This window comes from Atractosteus spatula, chromosome 2, assembly GCF_055471065.1.
Source record: "Atractosteus spatula isolate fAtrSpa1 chromosome 2, fAtrSpa1.hap1, whole genome shotgun sequence".
Lineage (NCBI taxonomy): Eukaryota > Metazoa > Chordata > Actinopteri > Semionotiformes > Lepisosteidae > Atractosteus > Atractosteus spatula.
Genome location: NC_142707.1, coordinates 2751642 through 2771624, shown reverse-complemented (window position 1 = coordinate 2771624; position 19983 = coordinate 2751642). Strand labels below are relative to the sequence as shown.

The window sequence follows — 19983 nt, the reverse complement described above, 5'->3', positions numbered from 1 at the left end:
ATGCCCCGGGTGGAAAGGAGAGTTTCTGCAGGGGTAATGCAGCGGTCAGTGTGTTGCTGCACTAGTTTACAGGGGGGGGGGTTTTGTGGCCAGGGGACTTGTCAGTCACTGTGGCGGCAGGCTGCCCGCTGGAGTAGCAGGAAGTGCCCAGCAGAGCCCAGGGGCACACTCACCCCCGCCCTACTGACGCAAATCAGAGCCCCCCCCCCCCCCCAAAGGCCTGGCGCAGCCGAGGTGGAAGTCGTAAATCTGCTCTTAGCACATCAGCGAACAGAGCCGTGTGTGTGTGTGCGAACAGAGACGTGTGTGTTGGGGCCGGTGTGCGCACGGGTGCGAGGCTGGGACAGGACAGGACAGGACAGGACGTGCCGTCGCAGAGGGCAGCGAAAGCAGCTCTCAGCCCCAGCTGTAAACGGGGGGTCCGAGGCGGGAGGGGGGAAGCGTGGGCAGGGCCGCGGCCGCGAACGGGAAGCAGAGAGCGGGCAGGGAGCTCACTCTTCTGAGTGTCCGGCGGTTTAGGGGAAAGTTTGGGAAAAGTTTACAACCAGCAATAATCGCGCCTCGGCTTAACCTCACGGGCTACGATACCACCACCGCACAAATCGGGGATTTAGCTCAGGGGTAGAGCCGTGCTTCGCGTGTATGAGGTCCCGGGCTCAGTCCCCGGCCTCTCCAAGAGCCTTATATCGCCCAAAACATATTGAAAACTCCTGCTGTGGCCTAGGATGAGATTTGTACACAGTCAGGTGATCGGCGTGGGGGAAGAGGAGGTCATTCCTCTACCAGGAGGGGCTGCAAGCAGGAGCCTGCAGGCGCTGAGTAGCCATCCTCAGCGTCTATACGAGCACACACACACCTTGAGCACAAGCTCCCGGGACGCCGCCTTCCCTGCCTCTGCTTTGTTAGGTAGACCAACAAGGAGGCTGAAAATAGAACACACTGTATCTTGTGACTCTTATAGGGAGCGCCTCTCAGGAACTGGCATGTGGCAACAGCACACAGGTGCAATGCCTTGTGGGGAAAAAAATTGCTTCAGCTTCTCAGTGCTGGAACCATCTAAGACACCTTGCTATGCATTATGGGAGCACATATGAGTTGACTCCATGTGGGAAGCAGTAAGCAGGCTTGGCTATAGATATACTTTATTATTGCAGGTGCCATTGACTTCACAATGACAGTACCCCCACTGGCTCTGCTGCCGCCGTTGTGAATAGCCACAGTAGGCGCTCGTGCTCCAAACGGTCCCTCTCCATGATGAGACACTATTGCCACTGAATATGCACTGATGTTTCTAAAGGAGGACTGCAGGCTGTGTGGACGTGGCTCAGCAACATCTCCGGCCAGCAGCACATCCACAGCCGGGCCCAGGTGTGGGTGACGCGCACCTGCAGGTAATGGGTTTGTCACGTGAGTGAGATCTGAGGTCTGATCCAGTCCAAATTGGCGATATTTTAACACACGACTTTGCCAGAATTCAAGTCTGCGATTGGAGTTTTTCTTGGAGCTATTTTTAGTGCATACTTTCTGAGGGCCTAATTGCATGACTGTGGGTTCTGTGGTTTGATGTTTCTTGACAGCAAGAGAGAAGAAAATACACCGAAAGCAAGAGAGAGAACACAAAAGGCTCTTTTATTCCTCCTGCTGCCCCACCCTCCCCCGGACACTCCACTCACAGCCAGATGTGCAGCCGCTGGATACTGGCCAGACACTGCTTCAGGAACACCCAGAGGAAGACAGAGTATGGCACACAGCAGCAGAGAGACGGGGCAGGAGCAGAGCGAGAGAAAGACTTACAGATCTCTCTCTTTCCCTCTCTCACTGCTGCTCACCTGCCAGAATCACAACAGCTCCCAATCCTACTGGGAGAGGGAGGAGGGAACTCTGCTGAACTGGCAGCCCAGTATGTGATCTCCCGCCACAGCCTGAGGAACAGTGAGCCTGTCTCCCGATAATGCTCCATATGTTTGCATGTAAATATCTTATGATATGTCTGTATTGTAAATGTCTGTAGATTTTTTTATGTTAATTGTATCTGTTTTGCTTTGGCAACACTGTTGTACTCTTTGGTTTTGCCAATAAAACATCTTGAAATTGAACTGAATTGAATTGAGAGAGAGAGACAGAAACAGCAGCAGAGAGAAAGGGGGAGAAATTGTGGGGTGTGTATTGAATTACTTTTTTAACCTGAATTGTATTTTATCTTGTTTTTTTAGCAGTACTCTCAGTACAGTGGACCTGACGGTTCCAGCTCTTTGGCAGTGCTGTAACTGTGTACACATATCCTGTCCGTGAAGCAGGAAACCAGGGACAGAGAGAAACAAGAGGAAGAAGGAACTGGAACTCATTTAGCGAAGGAAAACTAAACAGCGTCACTCAGGATTATTTTTAAACCCTAACATGTTATCTAATTAGAATGCTAAATGCTCAGGATAATTCAATTCATTTCTGGTATTAGATCCAGAGGTGAAGAAAAACAGGTAAAACAGAAAACATAGATTGGCTTGAACACACAATATAGTCTGAATATTTATTTTAATTACACAGATGCCAAATATAACATATTTACAACCTTTTAGAAACAATAATACAATTTGGGTTCATTATGAAGGGATCTAGCTCAGGTGAGCAGTTAGGCCTGTAATAACGTGGTCACAGACCCGGGCTTTGAAGATGGATGTGCTTCAGCAACTGTAATTAATTCTCTTCACTCATCTGTCCCAGTATATGTCGGAATCCTGGTTTTAAGTGTTTGCAGTCCAGCTCAATGGTCAGTGTGTCTGTACCAGGGCTGTCCAGTCCTGGTCCTGGAGAGACGGTCAGTGTGCCTGCAGCAGGGCTGTCCAGTCCTGGTCCTGGGGAGATGGTCAGTGTGCCTGCAGCAGGGTTGTCCAGTCCTGGTCCTGGAGAGATGATCAGTGTGTCTGCAGCAGGGCTGTCCAGTCCTGGTCCTGGGGAGATGATCAGTGTGTCTGCAGCAGGGTTGTCCAGTCCTGGTCCTGGAGAGATGGTCAGTGTGTCTGCAGCAGGGTTGTCCAGTCCTGGTCCTGGAGAGACAGTCAGTGTGTCTGCAGCAGGGTTGTCCAGTCCTGGTCCTGGAGAGATGGTCAGTGTGTCTGCAGCAGGGCTGTCCAGTCCTGGTCCTGGAGAGACAGTCAGTGTGTCTGCAGCAGGGTTGTCCAGTCCTGGTCCTGGAGAGATGGTCAGTGTGTCTGCAGAAGGGCTGTCCAGTCCTGGTCCTGGAGAGATGGTCAGTGTGTCTGCAGAAGGGCTGTCCAGTCCTGGTCCTGGAGAGATGGTCAGTGTGTGTATATTCCTGCTCAGTTCCTACCTAACTAACCTAAATCAGCTCTTTATTGTCTAAAAAAATAAAGTCTTTATTGTTTTACTGTCTATAAAACCTAAATCGGCTCTTTATTGTCTTATTTCCATGGTGCCCAACTTCAGTCCCGGGGGGGCTGCAGCCTGTAGGATTTTTCTGTGGCCCTCTATACCTCCAGCATCCTAAGCATCCATTCATTTAAGCCGACAATTACTTTGTTTAAAGCTGAGCTGGAGTGAGCCTCTGGGAGTGGAGACTCGCTGCTTTACACCACAATCAATACTTTTTAATTCGATCTCCCCATCCTAAGGAAGAGAATGGCATCCAGTGTGCTTTGGATGCTTTGAAGAAATCCTTAAGCTCTCGTCGCATTTGTGATCTCCAGACCCTGTTCTCTGCCCCCAGCTCCACCTGCTGAGAGCGTGTGGCAGCTGGTGCTGTGCTCAATCAGTGATGTGAATAGTATTAAAACCGCAGTCATGCTGGAGGCATACTGAGAGGTTAGGGGCGGAATGAGACAAGCGACCTGCGCCACCTGTGGGCTGGTTTCCAGTTATAAACCCAGCAGACCGATTCGCACTTCGGTCAAGGAGTGAACTTCAGAGCAGTTCACCTGGGTTTATGTCCAGCGTTTGTCTGGGGGGGGTTAACAGCTGCAACATAAATTGTCACTAAATCAATTTAAAGAGGGAGTGGGGGTCTGTGATCAGTAACAGGGACAGCCAGGAGCCCCAGTCCCGACACTCGTTGGCTGTCAAGATGGCGGCAGCCTCCACAGGGGGCCGCAGTATCACGGGCAGGAGCTGCCTTCGCACCCGGGTCCGGAGAGAGAGGAGCGAGGTCACGGGGACCACAGTCCCCTCCCAGGACGCTGCCGCACAGCGCCAATGGGAAGCCGGTTAAGGGAAAGAGACACGCGTGACTGTGTGGCGTGGAGGAGCTGTCCGGCCTTGAACATTGTCGTCTTTACCAGGTAGGCCAGGGCTCTGCAAACAATGTCCTGAGGAGCCTATGCCCCACAGGTTTAACGGGCAGATCTGGGATCTCATCCTAATTAAACAACTGATTTACTCATTTACTCATTAAACAGTCATTCAGAACTGAGCAGGAACCAGAGGACACAGTGACTTACCAGGCCCCAGCTAGACTGGACTTTGTTAGTAATGCACCTTGAGATGTAGCATAAATGTAACCTGATTGTTTTATTGTCTGATTGACTGCGTGACGGAAAGCGCTTTTTGTGCCTTTCGTGTCACACTCTTGTGGCGTTTAGGCCGGGAAGCAGATGGAGCAGCACTCAAAACAGATCTCCAGGCAGTCCGAGGACTCGCAGCAGTCCTCCAGCATCCCACAATCCACCCCGGTGGAGCAGCCATCCTCCCCGCCCCCACAGGCCCCGCCCCCTTCTGCCCCACCCATGCAGCAGCACAAGGCACCGCAGCCCCGCCCACAGCCCAGGCACTCCACCAGCACGGAGCACAGAGACAGCAGCTCACAGAACAGGCAGGCCAGGACGCAGTGCACACAGCGGTCTGCAGGGGGAGACATACACACAGGTCACAGATACAGCTCAGGACACCCCGTTCATTCCTGACCATCACACAAACCTGCCCCTCCCATCCACCGTCACTGCAGGGAGGAGCTAATACACAATGTCTTTGCTTGTGGTCTAAACTGGGATGGTAATTAGCAAGCTCAGGGCTACATGTTGTATAAAATAATCCAGCCCACAATTTATTGCTTTATAAACAGTCAGTCCTATGCCTTCTTGGTTCAGACAGGACAGGGCTCTTGTGCTGAAGCTCCGCTGCAGAATTTTACTGCAAGCAGCTGCTTAGTCATGTCATTGACATCAGCGGTTGCTCAATGCCAGCCCAGCTTTACCGAAGCACAGAAAGAGCTGCATGTCAACTTGGCCTTTTATTATCTGTGTTCTGGGCTGGGTTGGATATAGCCCATTTGAGATATTTCTAAACAGTAACAGCTTGTTGACTGTGAAACACATTGGGCTGATGTTCTGTACTTGTTTGCATTTTCTGCTCTGTACTGAAAGGCTGTCTTGCTTTAACTATCAACATCTGTTTTAGGAAAATATTGGTCACGTTAAACACAAATTTCTTTAATTTCCTGTTTTCATGTGTCCAGGGTGCCATGAGGCCACATACTAGAGTTTTTTTTAACATTGTCCCTCTGCTCCCTGGTCCTGCTGGGGGCGCTGTCTCTACTGCAGGGTTCCCAGACTCACACACCAGCCAGGCTTACCCTTTACACGACTGAACCCTTAATGGACTTTATAACAGGATTAATTTGAGTTCTTCGACTGATTTCAGCTCTTTGGGTTCCTATTTTACTATTGCATGTCATAAGCCAAATGAAATCCATAACACCAACAACAGTTGAAAAAAAAACTGTCCAATATTCCAATCAAGCAACTTGTTCATTCAATTAATGTTGAGATGAGGCAACTGAACTGGCCTAAAATGAAAGCCAGCAGGTGTGTGGACCACTGGGATCAGGATTTGGAACTCCGTATGTTTAGGATTTGCTGTGCTGTATGTGTAGCCTATGACCTGCTGATGCCAGTTCATATGAACTTCAAGTCCATTCCAGGTTTTGGGTGCCACCAGCTCTTTTACCATAGTATTCAATCTGCTATTAAAGAAACAGGTACAGAGGACTGTCGGTCCAAGCCAGGCTCCCGTGGCAGAGAGCACTGGAAGGCCCGGTGCTTCGCTGTCCTTACTTCGACCCCCCTTATAGCTTGACAGCAGCGTTCAACCCTCTCCCCCCACTCCCCATGCTCATGAAAACATGCAGTTCTGCATTTCAAGCAAATAAGGATGCATCTGTGCATGCGTCTCTGGTCCCGGAGTGCTACAGGACTCGCTGGTGCTCATTCTCACCCAGCTTGCAATTACAGCAGTTAACCAGTTAACCAGCACCTGTGAAGCCTCCAGGCCCAGGGATCTCCATCACTAGAGCTGCAGGCCACCGTGCAGTAGGTGAGGAAGAGCTGGTTGGATCAGAAAGTAGAGGCCTGAAAAGTAAACCTCACACTTACGGGGGCCTGACCCCCCCACCCCGTGCCCTGACCCAGTGCAGCCACACCCTCGAACCCCAGGGGTCCTGAAGCAGAAGACTAAGGAGAAATATCACACGAAGGTCCAACTGCTTTCACCCCCCTGGGAAAGATTCAAATATTAACACGTGCATCGCACGTCAGTCCCCGTGCGCGCTGTTACAGAAGAGCTGTGCCACTTTTCTGAGAAGGCGTGGGGTTCTAGACCGAGAGTGACACGCCTGTGACGTGCCAGAGGAGCGCTCAGTTTGCAAGGGCTCCCACTGAACCACTCAGCGGCAAGGCCAAAGGTCAAAGGTCAGAGAAAGAGGCCCGCACGTACCAAGTAAATCATTACAAATAGCTGGTTGACAGCAAGAAGTTTGACAACAAATAACGCTTTTTTTTTAAGGGGGGGGTCTCCTGACTTATACCACAGCTCAACCCAGATGCAATTAGGCGTCTGTGCCTTCATCGTTCTCAGGCAGAACCAGAACAGCCTTATAGGCTTCTTGTTCATGAGAGTTCATGAGATGAGACACATCCGGTAATTTATATTTCATGATCTGACAAAAGCCCTGTACTTCTGTAGATCATTTAATGATCTGGACAGATCATAAAATCTTGCGAAAGTGACACAGGAAACGAAAGGTGGAAATGGATGTTAGCGAACCGCTGGAGCGCTGGCGTGGCCGGGCTGGAGCCCAGAGGCCCCGGGTCAGTGGAACAGCAGCTGGGAGATTTCCATTCCCAGCTCCAGGCACTCCGTGGTCTGCAGGCAGGCGTCCCAGAGCGAGCAGTCACACTGGCCCCCGCAGCACTGCGCCTCCAGGCAGCAACCCAGCCAGCCGCAGGGGCTGTCGCCGGCCCCCTCCAGCAGGGGCCGCAGAAGAGCAGGGCAGCAGCAGCAGAGGGGGGAGGAGCAGAGGGAGGAGCAGAGGGAGGAGACACACAGCTCGCAGGCCTCAGAGGTGAGGAACATACAGTCCCACAGCCTGCACCACAGGCAGGCCAGCAGCATGGACATGCACAGGTCTGGGAGAGGGGGCGGGGGCAGAGGGATCCGGGTACGAGGAGAGGGGAGGCACGGGGCAGAGGGATAGGGGTGGGAGAGGGCAGGAATGAAGGAGGGGAGAGAAGGGAGAGAAAAAGGGGAGGAGAGAGGAGAGCAGGTGGAGAGAGAGAGGATGGGGGAGCAGAAAAGAGAGAGAGAGGCCGAAGCCACCGTTAGTGCGCGTTGGGCAGCAGGTGCGGCGCGGGGCAGGAAAGCCGAGAGGACACGCACAGCGCTCTGCGAGCCCAGGGGGGCCGTGCGCCGGCGAGTCTCCGCGCAGCGGTAATGGAAGGCAATTAGTGTAGCAGCCATGACGAGGCTCGTTAATGGAGTGAGAGGGGGGGAGAGTTCAGCCGTGGCTGCTGACACTTCTGATTTCTGCCTGCACTTTGTCCGTCATCTGAACACAGTCCTGTATGTAAGGTGATCCCCATTCCTGGTCCTTGAGAGCCATAGGACTGTGGTTTACATGGTTAGGGAGCTGGGAGCAGCGCCACATCGCACCCGCTAGGCTAATTAAGTCATCAAGAGCCCAGGTGGAATAAAAAACAGACTCTCTGGGACTGGGAGTTAGGAGAGCTTTTTTAGGTTTCTGCCTATATATATATATGCACTGCACCACACACTCACATGCACACATGCACGCACGCACACACACACACGCACACGCACACGCGCGCACGCACGCACGCACGCACATGCACACGCACGCACGCACACACACACACACGCACGCACGCACACACACTTCCTCAATATGTGTCCTCACCGTCTCCAGCTGCCTGCTGAATCTGGGCTGCTGTGGATTTGAAGCTGTGCTGGCTCTTCGTGGTGGACGTGGAGGCCAGTCTGGTCACGTGTCCGTTATAGGCGGAGGAGCGAGGGGAGATGTGGCCGGAGCAGCCATGCTGAACGCCGCGGGTGACGCCTGGGGGGCTGCGGATGGGCGGGGCTCCAGTGGACCCGCCTCCATCGTGGGTGTGGACATGTGATTTGGGGGTGGTGTCGTCCACTTCGCCACACCCAGTGGTTGTGGTCTTTGGCTGAGGTAGGTGAACAGATTCTTCTCCTTAGACCACAAGGGAACCAAAAAACAACAAGAACAAGCAGTTTCCAGAGACGCCCATGTTGCTAACAGGCTCAACTCAACAGAGGAGTGTACAGCTGTGGTACACTCAGGAGAGAAATGACTGTCTCTTGTGGACCGTAGCTCTAATGACCCACTTCTATAGCTCAGACAAGGTCCAGAACCCTGACTCCTAGTGCACGGAAATCGAATGCTGTCCCATCACTTATATTCTGATGGACAGAGCCATCTTCTTAATGAACTGATTGAGTTAAATCATCAAGGAGACACAGTGAGGAGGGAGGAGACACAGTGAAATGGGAGACACAGTGAGGAGGGAGGAGACACAGTGAAATGAGAGACACGGTGAGGAGGGAGGAGACACAGTGAGGAGGGAGACACAGTGAGGCGGGAGGAGACAGTGAGAGAGGAGACACAGTGAGGCAGGAGGAGACAGTGAGGAGGGAGGAGGCACAGTGAGGCGGGAGGAGACAGTGAGAGAGGAGACACAGTGAGGCAGGAGGAGACAGTGAGGCGGGAGGAGGCACAGTGAGGCGGGAGGAGACAGTGAGGTGGGAGGAGACACAGTGAGGCAGGAGGAGACAGTGAGAGAGGAGACACAGTGAGGCGGGAGGAGACACAGTGAGGAGGGAGGAGACAGTGAGAGAGGAGACACAGGCAGGAGGAGACAGTGAGGCGGGAGGAGACACAGTGAGGAGGGGGGAGACAGTGAGAGAGGAGACACAGTGAGGCGGGAGGAGGCACAGTGAGGCGGGAGGACAGTGAGGCGGGAGGAGACACAGTGAGGAGGGAGGAGACAGTGAGGCGGGAGGAGGCACAGTGAGGCAGGAGGAGACACAGTGAGGCAGGAGGAGGCACAGTGAGGGATGAGACACAGTGAGGCAGGAGGAGGCACAGTGAGGGAGGAAAGCTGACAGAAGCGTTACCTTGTCCTGCTGTGCAGGGGGGCTTTGTCTGCTGGTGAGGGAGGAGGTGGGCTTTCTCGCTGGCTGAGGTGTCTCCAGTCAGCGAGTGCTCACTGTCCAGGACACACACGCCCCCTGCCTGAGGCGGCTCTGACAGAGGAGGACACACAGTCAGTAACAAAAACCCAGTTCTCCCCAGCTCTGACTGATGGACCCAGACTATCCTGAGTGGCTGCTCATCTTCATCCAAAGATGGTAAAACGTATCAATGGTTTAATGTGAAACTCTGGATCTAGTTCTGGTGGATTTCTGTTTGGTTGTGGAGGGCTGGTATCAGCTCTACTGCCACCGTTATTATTGAATAGGAACGTGATTTTGTTTCTCCATAACCCTCCCCTCATCCAAAGCAGCCAGACGGCATTGTCCCCTGCTGGGGCAGACTGGGAGCGACCGGGAGGAACCAGGACAGCTGGGACTGGCTCTGGGATCTGTACCTGGAGTGTGGACGTGTCCGTCGCGTTCCGATTGTGCGCCGTGGTTCTGTGGGCAACCTGGGATGTCTGGGCCCTCACGATCTGTCTCTCTGTCCTTTGCCCCGAGTCCTGCATCCATGATGTCTGCCTCGCTCCGAGACATCTGGCGTCAGGCCTGCACAGGGGTGGAAACCAGCAAAGATGGAGGTGGACCAAAGCATAGGCAGGCCAGCCCACTACAGAGCCCTGTCCTCCAAAGAGCAATGAAATCGGCCTGTTTTTCAAGCCACCTCTACAGGTCAGCAGTGTAAAATATGCAGTAAATGTCAGCTTACAGCAGTGATGTCCAGTCCTGGTCCTGCAGGGCCGGTCAGTGTGTCTGGAGTGGTGTCCAGTCTGGTTCTGCAGTGCCGGTCAGTTTGTCTGCAGTGGTGTCCAGTCTGGTCCTGCAGGGCCGGTCAGTGTGTCTGGAGTGACGTCCAGTCCTGGTCCTGCAGGGCCGGTCACTGTGTCTGCAGTGGTGTCCAGTCCTTGTCCTGCAGGGCCAGTCAGTGTGTCTGCAGTGGTGTCCAGTCTGGTCCTGCAGGGCCAGTCAGTGTGTCTGCAGTGGTGTCCAGTCTGGTCCTGCAGGGTTAGTCAGTGTGTCTGCAGGTCTTCAGCAGCTGCAGCTGTGAGAAGCTATCATTATGTCAATATTGATTAAACTCATTAAGAGCTGAGTTGGAATGAAAACCCGGAGACACACCCACCCTCCGGGATCAGGATTTCCCAATCCTGGCTTACAGCAGGACTGTCTGCATAAGGGCACGCATGGCGCATACGGCCAGGATACACCAGATTTAAAATTCTGGCCAGACCTTCCTGGCGAATCCTGGTTGGATCCCACAGGAACGGCACATCAGAGGCATGAGCTCGGACTGCACCCCAAAACTGAGAGCCCCTCAGTGTCAGACAGACCTCTCACCAAGACTTGCGCCATCATTCCCAGCGATCCACAGTGCCTGGGCCAGGCAGTGGCGTCCCACTGCAAATTTCTGCCCCCCTCTCTCTCCCCCCCACCTGGCAGGAGCCTGAAGCCGGTTTGTCTTCGGACCCGGAACGGTGCACAAGTCTGTCAGACCAGGGGTCCCCTGGGGCCTCTCAGCTGCACAACTGAGCCTTTTAGTGGGCTGAATAACAGCATTAATTTGACCTCTTCGGTTGTAATTATTGCATTTCGGAACTGAAGCTCCCTGAACTTTTGAGTATCCAATAAAACGAAGCCAGAAGTGGTTCCAATCTGCATCCCATTAGCTCCGCGAGAGATCGGATGTGGTGAAGAGCTCGGCTGGACCAGGGAGGGAGCCCCTGTGTCGGCGCTGTGGAGCTGTGAGATGGGTGACCGCCAGGCCGCCAGCCAGGGCCCTGAGAACCGCCCGGAGTGCCAGAGCTGCTGCTCGAGACTCCAGCAGAGCGACTCCCGGGGTTCTGCTGGAGTGCGCTGACGTCAGCGCCCTCCCTGCGCGAAGCAGGGTCCTCAGCTGCCTGGGCTGGGGGGGGGTCTCCTTTAGCTCACGCGGTGGGTGCCCTGTTGCGTTACGCCGGAGACCCGGGTTCGCGCCCCAGGTGTGGGGGCTGGAACGGGCGGTGGGGGGCACGACCCCGCGCGGAGCCGTGACGGTCACATGCCCGTGCTTTCTAGGCTGGAGGTGTCAGCCACAAAGCCTGCAATCGGCTACAAAGCCCGGTTTTAATTCAGTCAGTCCTTTCCACCTGCTGGCTGTGCTGTAAGTGGAATAGCCCGATGCCTGTGGACACCGGGACACCAGCCTGGCCACACTCCCAGGTGCCGCGTTTTTTAATTCCCCCTAATTAAAGCCCATCTGAACACTTAATAAGCCATCAGTGCTGCCTGGACCGTGACTGTGACAACGAAGGGGGTGATTGCCATTGAGCGCCAAACTCAATCAAAAAAGAACGATTATATTTAAGATCATAAAATATTTCATTCTAAGGTGGGTGAAGTGAAAGTGTGCTGCTCAGTGAATGAATGTGCCCATACCTATGAACGGCACCCCATGCTGTTGCTGTAGTCTCCACACTGACCCCCCACACACGCCCCCAGGAAATGAAATAGTCCGGTTTGTCCCGAGTCACTACCATCTCGAGGGTGACGGGATACATGTTTTACGCCACACTTTCCTCTCCTACATTGGGCACGCTCCAGCATCCTCTCGGGCAGGAGGCCAGAGATCGACTCTGATTGATTCAGTGCTGATTCCAGCCTTTTACTGAAGCCAGCGTGTATTTTATTTTATGTAATCTAACCTCTCCCAGAATTATTTTTTAGCTGTCTTGTAAATTTTCACAAGCTTCCTGTAAACAGCTCAGCTTTAAAGTGCTTTTTTATGGAGGCCTTCATCTGGTGTCTTTTTAATAGATTATTTTAATTTGTTTTTGAAAACAAGGGATTGAGGGAGCGATTGGACGTTTTTTCCCCAAAAAACTTTGCACAAGAGTTCCTCTGTGAAAACAAGCAGTTCCCTGATCCCCTATTCTGCTCACTGGGAAAAAAATCCTCATTGAAGTACGCACAGTACACAAGTCGTAGCTAAATGGAAGAGCATTTTGAACTCGGCACATCTTTACACAAAGTGTTGCGGGAGTGTGGAACAAGCTATTCGGCCATGTTGTTGAAGCAGGTACTCTGACTTCTTTCGAGAAAAAGATGGATGAGACTTTTCTGCCAAATGTGAAAGAGGACAGATGGGCCAAGTGGCCTCTCACTCGTATCTGTTCGTTTGTGAAGCTTCATGCTTCCTGTTCAAACTATGAGTATGATACACTACTCTTCGATCTCTAAATCTGCCAGCCTATGTAGTCTTAATTCTTTTCGGATATTAATAGTAAAGCCAATGTATCTAAACAAATTGGAAGTAATGCCAGTATCTTTGTAGCTGTTCCATTAAATAAGAACAGAGGATTACACATGAGAGGTCATTTTTGCCCCTCTAGCCTATTCGGCTGGTAGCGGCGAATTGATATGGGAATCTCACACACTTTTTGGACTTGAAAGAAGCTAAAGGAAGGTAGCTCGTTCAACACTCCCACCACTCTTTGTGTAAAACGTGCCGCCTGTTCTGATTTAAATGTACTTCTAAGTAGAAGCCCCAGCCTGAGAACTGCACAAGATCCCTTTGGAATCTCCTGTTGTTTCCTCTCTTGGTCGGGAGGCTGAGCATGAGTCGTTAGAGCCCATTTTCTCTCGGGTACATACAGACGACTGCTGGCACCTCCTTAAAGGAGCCCCTTTATGTAAAGCGCGGACGCTGTTTTACATCAAGAGGGGTAGGAGCAGGGTGCAGGATAATCCAGCTCCCCGTACTTTGGAAACTGGATCACCGCTTGCATAAAGAAACTCTCAGAAAGAAAATATCCCCTGTAGCCTCGAAATCGCGCACGGGGTGTGAGAAAACAGCGTGGAAAAGCCCACGTGTGATTGTCATTGCAGCTGCAGGGCTTGTGCGTGTGTGCGTGTGTGCGTGTGGGTGGGGGGGGCTGTTGTTCTTCTCGCTCAGCTCACAACCCCCACAGCACGCCTCCCCGGGCTCTTTGCTCAAGTGCAAATTTACGTCGCTTTTTCTAACTCCAGCCAGCTTCTTCTCCAGCCACATACCCCACAGTCTCCAGTTCTACACCGGTGCGGTGCGCATCGCGTGTTCGGACGACCGGCGATGGCTTCCTCGAAGGGGGGGGGGGCACTGTTTTTTCACGAGCAAAAAAGAATTCAAGACACCCCCCCCCTCCCCCGCCCTAGTCATGAGAAATGCTGCAGTTTCTGAAGTTGGGGAAAGTTAGATTCATACTACCTCCAGCATGACCTTTTAAGAATTTTGGTGCCCATCTCTGGGCTATTTTGAGACTTTGAGCCTCAGTATTACTCCGCAGACCATGTCTTTCTGTACGAAACAGAAGATGTTGTTAGATTTGCTCTGTTCTTTGCTTCTTCGAGACTGTTTAGTGTTTTGCTGCGCTCTTTTATAAGGTCTTTTTTTAGGTTTTTATGTCTTTTAAGCTCCGTCTGTCCGTCAGTTTTACTTAATTTTCTGAGGACAGATTAGGGAGAAGGAGGTTGGAAATTCTGCATTTTAGTTTTCACATGAAATACCGTACCGACAAGGTACATGTCCGGTAGCACTACTTGAATAACGAACTTTCTGCGTCTTGTGTTTTTGTTGGGTTTTTTTAGAAAATAAGACCCTTCGCCCCCCCCGTGTGCTGGTACCGACCCCCCCACCCGGACACCTGCTGTGCGCTCGCGGCCGGAACCACGGCACCGCCCGCTCGCGCTAGGAGACCCGGGGCCCATTAGCAGGAGCCGGAGCGCCGCGGCTTTTTGTCGAAGCCGTAAAAAAAAAAGAAAAGAAAGATAATAACGACAGAGTAGTGAACCGTGGTTTTAAATCGCGGGGCGAGCTGCCCAGTCGTCGTTCATCACTCATTGCTGCTGATGAGCGAAAACGAGGGATAAAAACGATGACGCCTCGCGCCCTCTCTCACCCCCCCCCCCCCCCCCACTCTCACTCTCTTCATTCTGCCTCTCCTCCTCTCCCCCTCTCCTCCTCTCTTTAATTGAAACACTTCAGCCAGAGAGGATCAATAAAACGCACCAGTCTTTACCGCACTTCAGCAGCGCACTGAATAATGCAGGACACGGGGCTCTGGGGGCCTCTCAGCCCGGCCCAGCCCAGCCCAGCGCGCATCTCCCCGGCCTGCGGGCGCTGCGAGCCTCCAGCAGCGAGGCGAGTCCGGGCCGGGCCGGACCGGACCGGACCGGGTCGGGCCGGCTGCGCTTCTTGTCCGCCGGAGCTGACAAGCTGTGTCTAAGTGCGCGTCACGCTCAGAAACCAGCTCGGAGCTACTGGGAACTGCCGTGCAGAACCGGGGGTTAGGAGTAACAGTTTGCAGTCACACTGGGGCAATGTTCTTGTCCTTCCAACAGCGCGATTTCGCAAGTTGTGTTTTTCACAACACGGGCATTGTTTCACTGTTTTTCTTAGCGCGCAAGTCGCACATGTGGTGCCGCTCCGAAGCCAAATGTCATCAGATCAATTCGCGAGTACAGTTTTAAATGATTTATTTGGCTAGATTTGTTGGGGATTTTTTTTTCATGATGTCCAGCATTGTTTGCAGTAATAACGCGGGGTTCGAAATGACTCATGTTTTGTTTTGTTTTTAGATTGCAAACACATTTTATTTCCAAAGCCCTCCTGATAAAAAAAATAAAGTCACTAGTGTGTTCTAGTGGGATCCAGACATTAAAAAGCAACACAGAATTCAACATTTACTTAAAAAAGGGTTTAACTAACCCCAAATCAGAACTTATAATTATAGAAATCCTATCATTCTCGTTTTGAATTTAATTTGAATCCTTTAAAAACGTTTTTTTAACACGACTCGAAGGATCAAAGGACCATGAGCGCTCTCTCTTTAAAACCATTAAATTCGATTAAATTAAAACTGTTCTTTTTCACAGATAAGGTATTAAATCTCTAGCAAGAGCCAACAGAGTACACTGAGGGTGATCTGTGGACTGGACTCGGCGCGCGCCGGGCTGGACACGCGTCCGTCTCGGTTGATCTGCGCCGGAGCTGCGCGGGTCTCACCTCACGCCTCATTAAAACCCTTTCCCCCGGGTGTCAGCGTCTCATAGACACCTGAAAGTCTCCGGGCTCGGACTTTCTGAGTAATGTCAGAGCGCAGTAAGAACAAAACAAAACCCCACGTCTTTTACTGGATGAACTGGATTAATCACATGTGAGACGAGACAGTCGTAGCTCGGCTGGCGAACTAAAATGTCGACTCCGCACGGCTTGTGTTCAGAACACAGGAAAAGGTACAAATCAGAGGAGCCCAGTTTCCGAATTGATCTGAGGATCTCGTCCAGATGTTTTTAAAACCACCGGGGCCTCGGCTTTAACGACACGGCTGGGGAGTTTGTTCCCGACTCCCACAACCCTGTGTGTAAAGACGTCCTTCCTGGCCTCGGTTTCAAGTGCTCTTCTGCGTGTTTGCGGTTGATCGGTGATTTTTTTTACAATACTCGGAGCAGAACAAGACAGCAATTCCGAACTCTGTCCGGGGGATGTAAGACACCGGTCGACCCCAGCTGTTAATCAAACGCTGGACCGTGTTCTTGTTTTGTTTTTATTTTGCTGAGCTAACGAATCGATGTTAATAATTACGCTTTGCTGATTTGTTCGGGAATAAAAATCACCAAAAACCCCGTGCAAAAAAATAAATAAAGTCACATGGTTGGAAACGCGGTCTTAACCTTGGCTAAAACACTCGTTCACCACAAACTGTAGCAGTGCGTCAGCGTGCGAACTGCTCGTGGGACTGTAGACTGGGCTTCGCTCGGGGTATAAACTTCTCCCCAGCGCCGCTGTATCCTTCTGCCTCCGGGCTCGTCCGTTCATAAAAATCACAGCTACTGTACATCTGCCCCCTGCGAGTTACCCTGACTGTGCGGCGATTTCCATTTCCGCACGACTCCCTGACGAGCAAGCCCACGGTCTCGGGCCTGTTGGCTGTAAATGTGAAGTGTCGAAAAGCAGGTCAGTGGAGGTATCCCCCCGAACAACGGTCATGCACCGCTGGTCACCCCCGTGCCCCCGTATTCTTCCAGCCAGACACCCCGGAAAATCGGATCTGTTCCCGCATCAGATCCCCGCTGTGGAAGAACCGGTACACCTGACAGAGACGCGGTGTACGCCTCTACACGGGACAGTGTCGTGTGGCTTATAGACTTATAGACAGAGCTGGGAATAACAGCTGTAGTTAAAAAACAGTAACAACAACAACAACTGTGACGCGGTCCGGTCCGGGTCCCGCCCCGAACGGACCCGTACGGCAGCAGGGCTTCTCGGCGGTGCCGTTGCCGGGTCGCGACAGAGGCCTGTTCCGGTGCGGGCGGTGGAAAGAGAAACAACGCGTCTGGACCTCAACTCAGATTCGTTTCACACCGGTCCTGATTCACAGGGAGAGCAAGAACTCCACAACCGAGACCAGCAGATTCCTCGTCGCCTACAGAGACCGGGGCCAACCCGGGCTTCGGCGGGTCACACCGCTGCTAATGTAATACCGTTAAACACCGGCGTGTCTCGGCCTCTTGCGAACCCAGGACCAGCTCCCTGAAGTCCTCCTCATTTCAGGACCGCTGAGGTAACAAAAAACGAATCAGTGGTTAACGATTCGCCATTGATCGAAGGTAATATTTTGGCCTGTCATTAATTAAAGGTCAGATTTGAATAACATACCTCTGATATCCTCCATGGTCCCTCCGACTCTAAGGCCAGCGGGCGCTCGGAACCAGGAATCGAGAGACGCGCCATTTCTACACGACATGACGGGACATGACAGGATTTTCTCCAAACACTCCCCCGGCAAGGCCGAGCGCACTGCCCGGGTCCCAAGCCGCGACGCTGGAGACTACAGACCGCTGCTGTTCACTGAAGAGGGCACTAACCGAGCGAGGGGGGCGCAGGGAAGCTGTTGGCACCCGATTCAGTCCAGCCGCGTCCCTCTGAAATGTCCCTGAGAGCGACACCCGAGCACACCCCGCAGAGACGCACGTTCCGCGTCCCGAACGGACCGGCGCTGACCCGCCTGTCTCCGGGCAGCGGGAACCCCGCCGGGGAATTGATGACTCATTCTAGACAGTTAAGTAAGAACTCGGTTTTTTTTTTCCTCCTAAGAAAATTACCCGATTTAAGTGGGAATCCGAAACTCCCCCGCTGAAAAGCACAACTCGATTAGAATTCCAATTTTGTCCCCGAGGAACGCGACTGACCCAACCCCCACGAGTTTTGACCCAACAGAACAAGCGTTCGTGGAAATCGTTTTCTGTGTTTACTCGTGTGCCAGGGTAGTGTCGGGTCCCCGGGCTGTCCCTCCGGTGGTTACGGCTCTATGGAAGATTTTAATAAGAAACCATACCCGTCTACACACAGGGGAGCTGGCATTTTAAAGTGTTGCAGCATTTTCAGTTACAGCCGACGCTTAGGGCGAACGTGTACAGTAAGTACGCACGGAGGAAATATATTTTTTATTTTTATATTTAGAAATCTTTGTGTGTCAGTTCCAGGCATACTACGTTCACTTTTAAAACTCAAAACGTTAAGCTAAACAAAATTTTTAAGAAAACAAACAAAATATATAGAGGATGTATAAGAACTTATGTCTTCAATACTATATATTTAAAAGTATATTTGTTTATGACTCTTTTGTTGATTATCTTATGGCAAAACGCCCAAAGATTGTGTATCTCAAAAGGGGCTATATAAAATACAGATTATGATTTAATATCAAGTTATGATGCACAATTTACCACAGTCAAGGCTGACAAAAACGACAGCTAAAATCTCTGTAATGTGTTGTTTAATCTGTCGCGCGTTAAATCCGTAAAACATCACGATCTTACCTTAGCGTAATTAGAGCCAGTCTTAGACCGTGGAAGCGTCTAACAGCGGAGGAGAAAACAGGACGAATTGTGTTTCTTGAAAAACGAGAACTGAGGAATCTGAGCGGTCAGTGCCACGTCCGGTGTCCGCGCGGTTAGGCGTGAGATGAAAACCGTCCGAACAGGTTAACTGTTGTGTCCAGTCCAGGCGGCAACCAGAACTTTTTACAGAGCCCGTCCCTCTCTCACACACACACTATCGCTCTCACACACACACACTCTCTCTCGCACACACACACAGACACATTCTCCGACTCCTCTCCCTCTCTCGCTCGGCGCTCAGATTTCAGATTCAAATTCAAACTGCGGCTGAATTCTCACGATCCTCTTTATAGCACTGCTGATTTCTGCACGACACACAGCAAGGACTGTAATTCATCATTTCGGTAAAGACAGCTTTCTGTTTTGAATCTTCGAAAGCTATTAATTCATCTTGGTGGCTCCAGGGTTACAGTGGAATAACCCAGTTCGTAGGAATTATGTACAAGACTGTATCTTCACTGCGGACTCAATTTGGAACTTTATGTGGGTCACAATTCTCTGACGTAAAGGTGTTGTGTTTACCGCTTGTACTGAATGTTCAGTTAACCTACACATCGCGTAATGTAACAATATTTATTATAAATAAATATTAATATTATAAATAAATATTATACATTTTTACAATTTACAGTAATATGTTGAACAGTCCTGTTACAATAGGAGCTACAGTCCCAGTACAGTAGAACAGTCCCGTTACAATAGGGGCTACAGTCCCAGTACAGTAGAACAGTCCTGTTACAGTAGGAGCTACAGTCCCAGTACAGTAGAACAGTCTGTTACAATAGGAGCTACAGTCCCAGTACAGTAGAACAGTCCCGTTACAATAGGAGCTACAGTCCCAGTACAGTAGAACAGTCCCGTTACAGTAGGAGCTACAGTCCCAGTACAGTAGAACAGTCCTGTTACAGTAGGAGCTACAGTCCCAGTACAGTAGAACAGTCCTGTTACAATAGGGGCTACAGTCCCAGTACAGTAGAACAGTCCTATTACAGTAACAGAACAGTAGAATGGTCATACCATACACAAGAATAGTACAAACTGTAAATACTTTCAGATGGGACTCCTATATGAAAAGGCGTCTTTGTATAAACACACAAACAAGCAAGAAAATACATCTAGAGCTGAGAAGCAGATTTTTAGATTTGCGTTTCATACTGGGATCCTAATAAAAAAGAAGAACACTTATGATAATTATTCGCCTTCCTGTCCTTCTGCTCATTAATGTGCTTTAGTCTACTCTGCACACAATTAGCGTTTATGTTATGTGGTCATGGCCGCCTGCCGGCTGTCCCAGGCCAGTGTCCAGTCCGACAGCTCGGCCGAGCGGAGGCGACCAGGTGGCGCAGCCTAGCGGTCCCGCAGTCTCTGGTGTCGTACACCCTCCGGCCACTAGAGGGCGGTGTTTACCGCTGCCTAGTCTTCATGTAGAAAAATAGAAACATGTTAATTCGCCAGAATAGAAATCATAAACCACAGTCTGTAAAAAAAAAAAAACACTTTTTGTTCTCCCCTTAGGAGTATATTCTATTGATATATGTGACACAG

General features: G+C 51.4%; 2 protein-coding genes and 1 pseudogene across 2 annotated transcripts in view; 1 reads left to right on the top strand and 2 right to left on the bottom strand.

The window, feature by feature from the left end:
• Window positions 1-493: 493 nt before the first annotated feature.
• Window positions 494-605, bottom strand: LOC148838988 (U4 spliceosomal RNA; annotated as a pseudogene).
• A 1968-nt stretch (window positions 606-2573) lies between these two features.
• On the bottom strand, window positions 2574-18514 carry LOC148838987 (uncharacterized). Its single transcript, XM_088932186.1, has 5 exons — window positions 18358-18514; window positions 9918-10071; window positions 9445-9573; window positions 8201-8500; window positions 2574-4851 (listed from the first exon to the last, which is right to left on the bottom strand). The coding sequence occupies exons 2-5, from the start codon at window positions 10057-10059 to the stop codon at window positions 4589-4591; spliced, it is 834 nt and encodes a 277-aa protein (XP_088788312.1). The 5' UTR covers window positions 10060-10071; window positions 18358-18514; the 3' UTR covers window positions 2574-4588.
• LOC148838986 (CXXC-type zinc finger protein 1-like) overlaps window positions 17494-19983 on the top strand; it is a 20851-nt gene continuing 18361 nt past the window's right edge. The window contains exon 1 of the mRNA XM_088932165.1: window positions 17494-17601. The gene's annotated coding sequence lies outside the window, so the exon portion shown is untranslated. The remainder of the gene's footprint in view (window positions 17602-19983) is intronic.

Excerpts from the sequence above, each read along its gene's own strand:
- LOC148838987 (XM_088932186.1), bottom strand. The coding sequence starts at position 10,059 with ATGTCTCGGAGCGAGGCAGACATCATGGATGCAGGACTCGGGGCAAAG. Across the intron at positions 9,574-9,917 it reads CGGACACGTCCACACTCCAG|AGCCGCCTCAGGCAGGGGGC; the intron begins GTACAGATCCCA and ends CTCCTCTGTCAG. Across the intron at positions 4,852-8,200 it reads TCAGCAGGCAGCTGGAGACG|ACCGCTGTGTGCACTGCGTC; the intron begins GTGAGGACACAT and ends CTCCCCCTGCAG.